This window comes from Numenius arquata, chromosome 30 (genome assembly GCF_964106895.1).
Source record: "Numenius arquata chromosome 30, bNumArq3.hap1.1, whole genome shotgun sequence".
Taxonomy (NCBI): domain Eukaryota; kingdom Metazoa; phylum Chordata; class Aves; order Charadriiformes; family Scolopacidae; genus Numenius; species Numenius arquata.
In genome coordinates, this window is record NC_133605.1 from 1,199,908 (window position 1) to 1,205,899 (window position 5,992).

At 49.8% G+C, this 5,992-nt stretch overlaps 1 protein-coding gene across 1 annotated transcript; it reads left to right on the plus strand.

Moving 5' to 3' along the window:
* Nucleotides 1-299: 299 nt before the first annotated feature.
* Nucleotides 300-1,382, plus strand: LOC141476378 (olfactory receptor 14A16-like). Its single transcript, XM_074165054.1, has 2 exons — nucleotides 300-336; nucleotides 424-1,382. Exons 1-2 carry the CDS (start codon nucleotides 315-317, stop codon nucleotides 1,380-1,382), a joined length of 981 nt encoding a protein of 326 aa, XP_074021155.1. The 5' UTR covers nucleotides 300-314.
* The last annotated feature ends 4,610 nt before the right edge of the window (nucleotides 1,383-5,992 follow it).

Sequence of the window (5,992 nt, forward strand, 5' to 3'; positions counted from 1 at the left end):
AGAGGCAGTGCAGGTACTGGCACACCCTTGTGCATTGGGCATGGTTTTATCTGACAAAGTCAAACACCAGGACTGGCCCCTGCTTCCAGCGTTCCCGTGAACTCTCTGCTGCAGAGCAGGGCTGACTCCTCGGCACCAGTGGGCAGAGGCCCAGCTCCTCATGGCACGTTCAACCAGCACGGTAGCAGAGCTTTAGCCATGGAGCTGAGGGGAGGTCTTCTAGAAAAGGAATACAGGGGGTAAGGCGTGTAGCAGGGAAGGGTCTGTAGGAAAAGGCTTTGGCTTTGCTGCTAAAAGTCTCCATTAACTTGTCAATGACTTTTCCTCCTTGCAGGGGTCTCCATGCCCAGAGGCAGCAAACTGGAGTACGTTTTGCTCTGAGACGTCCACCGTAACTTGTCACTGCCTTTTTTCTTTGGACAGGTTCCAACGCGCAGAGGAAGCAAATGTCCAACAGCAGCTCCATCACCCAGTTCCTCCTCCTGGCATTCACAGACACACGGGAGCTGCAGCTCTTGCACTTTGGGCTCTTCCTGGGCATCTACCTGGCTGCCCTCCTGGGAAACGCACTCATCATCACCGCCATCGCCTGTGACCACCGCCTCCACACCCCCATGTACTTCTTCCTCCTCAACCTGTCTGTTCTTGACCTGGGCTCCATCTCCACCACTGTCCCCAAAGCCATGGCCAATTCTCTCTGGGACACTGTGGCAATTTCCTACTTGGGATGTGCTGCACAGCTATTTCTGTTTGTCCTCTTGATTGCAGCAGAGTATTCTCTTCTCACAGTCATGGCTTACGACCGCTACGTTGCCATCTGCCAACCCCTGCACTACGGGACCCTCTTGGGCAGCAGAGCTTGTGTCCACATGGCAGCAGCTGCCTGGGGCAGTGGGTTTCTCAATGCTCTCCTGCACACGGCCAATACATTTTCCCTACCCCTCTGCCAGGGCAATGTCCTGGACCAGTTCTTCTGTGAAATCCCCCAGATCCTCAAGCTCTCCTGCTCACACTCCAGCCTCAGGGAAGTTGGGCTTCTTGTGGTCAGTGTCTGTTTATCATTTGGTTGTTTTGTTTTCATTGTGGTGTCCTATGTGCAGATCTTCAGGGCCGTGCTGAGGATCCCCTCTGAGCAGGGACAGCACAAAGCCTTTTCCACGTGCCTCCCTCACCTGGCCATGGTCTCCCTTGTTATCACCACTGGCATGTTTGCCTACCTGAAGCCCCCCTCCATCTCCTCCTCACCCCTGGACTTGGTGGTTTCATTTCTGTACTCGGTGGTGCCTCCAGCTGTGAACCCCCTCATCTACAGCATGAGGAACCAGGAGATGAAAGACACATCGAAGAAGCTGATTCTGTCACTAATCTCTCAGCAGCATTAACCTGCCCGTGTCTCTTCAGAAGTGATTTCAGATTCATCTGGGGAACTTCCTGGGCTTTGGGCCTTTTGTCTGTGATAACCATGTTTGTCCAGGTACGTTCCAATTCTCCAGAGGCATGAACCCAGCTCTTCTGACCCTGAGGCCTGTTCACGTGTGCCTGGCACAGGGGTACAGCTGACCTCCCATCTCATGTCTCTTTAATAAAATGGGATTTCTTCAGTGCCGGTGTCTGGAGGTTTGGCTCTTCTTCCAAAGCTGAGCTCAGGCTCAGGAAGTTGTCCTCACAAGGCCATGCTGCTTTGTTTGGGTTCTCCATGGGATGAGGGAAGAGTGTTAGGCAATGGGACAATGTGGGGCAATGTATTAGGGAATGGGCCCAGGCTGAGCCTTCACCCGTGGGTGCCCAGTTCCCCCGGAAATGGTGAATGATCCACAGGGATCTGCCTGGGACTGTCCCTCCATGGCTTTCAGTCATCACAGCCAACTCGCTCTGCGGAGCAGAAACAACAGTGCAGGACCCTGTGGAGATTGTGGGGAGGGGGCAGGAGTGGCAAATGAGGCCAGATCAGACAAAGTTCCCTGGTGAAATGTTCTCTGGGGACAGGGACACCCTTGGAGAAGAGCAAAGGAGCATCTCTGTGCATCCAAGGTGGAAATAAAAGACGACAAAGAGAAATCAATCTCTGCATGCACCAGCTCAGGGCAGGCTTCTCTAGGGATGGAGCAGTCTGAGGAGCTCCGGGGCCCGGAGTCTTCTCCTGGAAGAGGGGCTGACACAGAGGGGCTTTCTGTCAGTGGTCAGGATGTCTTGGAGACAGGCACAGGGGACACGGGGGAGACACTGGTCTCTGCCATCTCGTGCCATGTCCGTCCCTCAGCCCTGGGGCCAATGTGGTGCTGAGACATCTCTCTGCCCCCCAGGAGCTACTGTGACCATCAGATGGGCTGAGGCTGTGGGGTTGAGTCTGCAGAGCTTTGCAGAACCCATCAATGGGCACTGCCACGGGGTCAGCCCAGAATGGGCTGCTTTTCTGGGCTGGACAGGGGAGAGATGGGGTAGAGGAACAAGAAGCAAGAGGGAGAACCAGAGAGAGACTGGGATGGGCTTGAAAGTGCTTGGAAGAGGAACACACTAAAGTTAGCTGAGCGCCCTGACCATGCAGGGTGAGGACTTGAACCAGGCGTCTGGTGTTGCAGAGCCAGGGCTTGTAGAAGGCATCTGAGACTTGCAGACACGGGAGAGAGGAGGCTGGTCTGTGCCTTTGGTGGCATGGGCAGTTGAGGAAGGTGGCACAGAGCACTTGTAGCACCCCAAATCTTTCGCACTGGCCACTTCCAGCACTGGCAGCACACCCCAAGTTTATGAGTGAATTTTCCTGTTTGGCCATCTCCATCCTCCTGCCAGGCTCAGTGCCTGCATAAATTTTCTTGAAGCAAAGGACTATCAAGATGGTCAGGGACTGGAGCGCCTTTCCCATGTAGGAGACGCTGAGGGAGATGAGCTAGTCCAGCCTGGCGAAAGGAAGGCTGAGAGGGATCTCATTGCAGCCTGCCAGTACCTAGGAGGACTTTATGGACAACAGAGAGCCAAGCTCTTCACCAGGGTGCATGGTGGGAGGACAAAAGACGGTGGGTGGAAGGTGAAAGAGAAGAGGCTCAGCCTGCAGATAGGAAAGCGCTTTTCCCCATGAGCTGAGCCAAGCATTGGAGCAGGTCGCCCAGAGATGCTGAGCAGACTCCAGCCCTGGAGGTTGTCAAACTTTCTTCAAACTGGTCCAAGCCTTGAACAACGTGGCCTGACCATGTTTCTGGCAGGCTGGAATGGAGACCTCCCAAGGCCCCTTCCAACTTGAGCTGATACTATGAACCTACGACCTCAGGCCCTTTTTCTGATAACAAAGCAAATGCTTATGGGGCACAAATCTCCCTCTGCTGTATGTGACCCGCTAAAACAAAACCTCAGCCAGTGACGAGAGGTCAGTATCACGGTGTGACTCTCTGTGCAAAGACTGAGGGGTGTCATTGACAGTCCTGGGCAGGAACTGCTTTGGGGACACGGGGGTCTATGCAAGGCACAAAATGACCATTTTTTTTTTTTTTTTTCAATGCTGCGAGCCTGATTATAATAGAAGTGTTTAGAAAAATGTCAATAAAAATATGAATCAAAGAAGAAGTAAAGAAAAGATGCAAAGAAAAGAAAATGTACTTTTCAGCTTTTAAAATTATTTGTGGATTTTTTTCCTTTTGCTTTAATATAATAGTCAAAGGGGGGAATTTGTATCCTTGCTCTTCTTTTTTTTTTTTTTTTTTTTAAAAAAAAAAGGAAGTGTGTTCCAGAACTGGGATTGGATGTAGGACACAAATACCTTCAGCTACAGAGGCACAGATACCTCCTGCCAGCATAGATGCCCTGGACAAGTGCCAGCGCACTCCTGACTTCTCCCGTCACTCAATCAGCAAGAGCTTTTTGAAACATTCCATCAGGTACCAACTGTCGTGGTTTGGCCTCAGAGGACAACAAAGAACCATGGGGCAGCCGTGCTCTCTCAAGCCCCCCCCACGGCCATGAGGGGAGAATCGGAAGGAAAAGGCAAAACTCGTGGGTTGGGACAAAGGCAGTTTAACAGAACAACAAAGGGAACAAGAAAACAATAACAGTAACACGGATAGTGATGCCATGAAAGTCGAAATCAGGACTCAAGAGTGGGGATGACTATTAAGCAGGTATTCTTTATTGCAGCGCTGGACGCACAGGGGATCGCTCCTCCAAATGTGCGCACCAAAAGCCATGAGTTACACAGCTTATACACAAGTTAAACATACATATTCATTATTCTTCCCAGAACTCATTGTCATACGTTGCCACCCACTCCCGCACGTGTCTTTCAGTCTCTTGGTGGTCTTCAAAGACCTCTGGTGGTCGCTTACTTCATCTCTTCCTCTTCATCACTGCATCCTTTTGGTGAACTGCAGTCATCTACTTCTCTATTCTTGCTGGCAAAGCCGCAAGGCTGGTTTAGGCTGGCTCTGCATGCCTTGGTGGTCTCAACACATCCTGTTCTCAGAGATAAGTTCCTCTTGAAAGATAACAAGGTGCTGACCTGTACAATTGCTAGTTGCATACGTGCTTAGGCCCCTGTTTGCATTTAGCCAAGTTAGAAAAACAAAGACTCACAGTATTTGCTAACTCATTGTTTATGCTAAGAGCGGCTTAGTTGTGTCAAGCAAACCTTCAAGCCATACTCAGCCCTATTCCTTCATTCAACTCCCGCTTTTCTTTAAGCTATAGCAAATTCTTTTGCAAAATCTTGTTTACAGTCCACAATACAGGTACTGGTTGAGCAAGAGTCCGTACTTTCCACCACATCCAAAGGTCGAGAGCAGTCAGCAGTAGGGCTACAAGGATCAGCACTAGTACAGGATGCACTGGGAAGCTGAAAAACTGTGCCGCGGTTGGAGATTTAATGAGGTACTTAGAAAAATGTCCCACCAGTGGTGTTCCCCGGTTTCCTCGATGGTTGTAATGATGTTCCTTATTTCCAGAGTATCGTGCTGGACTTGCCATAATGTTCGTTTAGAAGTTTCTTTCACTTTCTCTAGCAGTGAGTATACTTGCTTCACATCAAATTTACATGCTATATCAACTGAGCCGTTTTCTCTTATTTTATAGGATGGTATTTGTCCTTAATCTCCCCAGTCTCTCTTAATTTGGCCATCAATTTGTAAAACTGTGTATACCTTAGTTTCTTCATCTGTGATATTCAGACCTACATTAACCAAGTATCCATTCCTGATCCAGTCTTCAGGGTCGGGGACATCATCTAGACCTTGACGGGTGATGCAGTTCTCTGTCTGTCCAGCTGTGATGCAGAAGATCATGATAATGATTTCCGGAATCGCAGTTTTGCTGGTCCAGTACATTCGGAGGTCCATTTCTGCTCAAGTGGGGGATCTTCCTCACGCTTAGGAGCCTTCCATTGTTTACGTCTTTGTAATCTTAGTTTTAAAGGTCCTAAAGGTTCTGAAGTCCACTACTTATCTGGAGCCTTCTTCACTCGGGAGCAGTGAATCCAGGCCGGCTGTTCTTTTTACTTTGATTGCAGTGAAGGTGGTCAGTAGCACTTGGAATGCTCTGTTCCACTTTTCTTCTAGTGGGTCACCTGAAAAATTCTTAATATAAACCTAATTTCCAGGACTAAAGGGATGGATAGTATGGTCCAGTCCTTTAACTCTGGTTCCTAAGTCATTTTTATTGATTTTCTGTAATCAAGGGAGCAGGCAGTCTAGGAGGTTCCTTGAGTGTATGGAAGATAACTTCCTGACACAACTGGTAGGAGAGCCTACCAGGGGAGGCACCTCACCAGACCTACTTTTCACAAACAAAGAAGAACTAGTGGGAGATGTGGAGGTCGGAGGCCAACTTGGTCTTAGCGATCATGAAATGGTCAAGTTTTCAATTCTTAGTGAGGTAAGGAAGGGGGTGAGCAAAACCTCCACCTTGGACTTCCAGAGGGCGGACTTTAGCCTGTTCAGAACCCTGGTTGGGAGAGTCCCTTGGGAGAGAATCCTGCAGGGAAAAGGGGTCCAGGAGGGCTGGACGCTCTCCAAGA

What these genes read in the sequence shown, in the direction of transcription:
- LOC141476378 (XM_074165054.1), top strand. Translation starts at nt 315, where the DNA reads ATGACTTTTCCTCCTTGCAGGG. An exon ending in GACTTTTCCTCCTTGCAGGG is followed by an intron (nt 337 to 423) that starts GTCTCCATGCCC and finishes TTCTTTGGACAG; the next exon opens with GTTCCAACGCGCAGAGGAAG.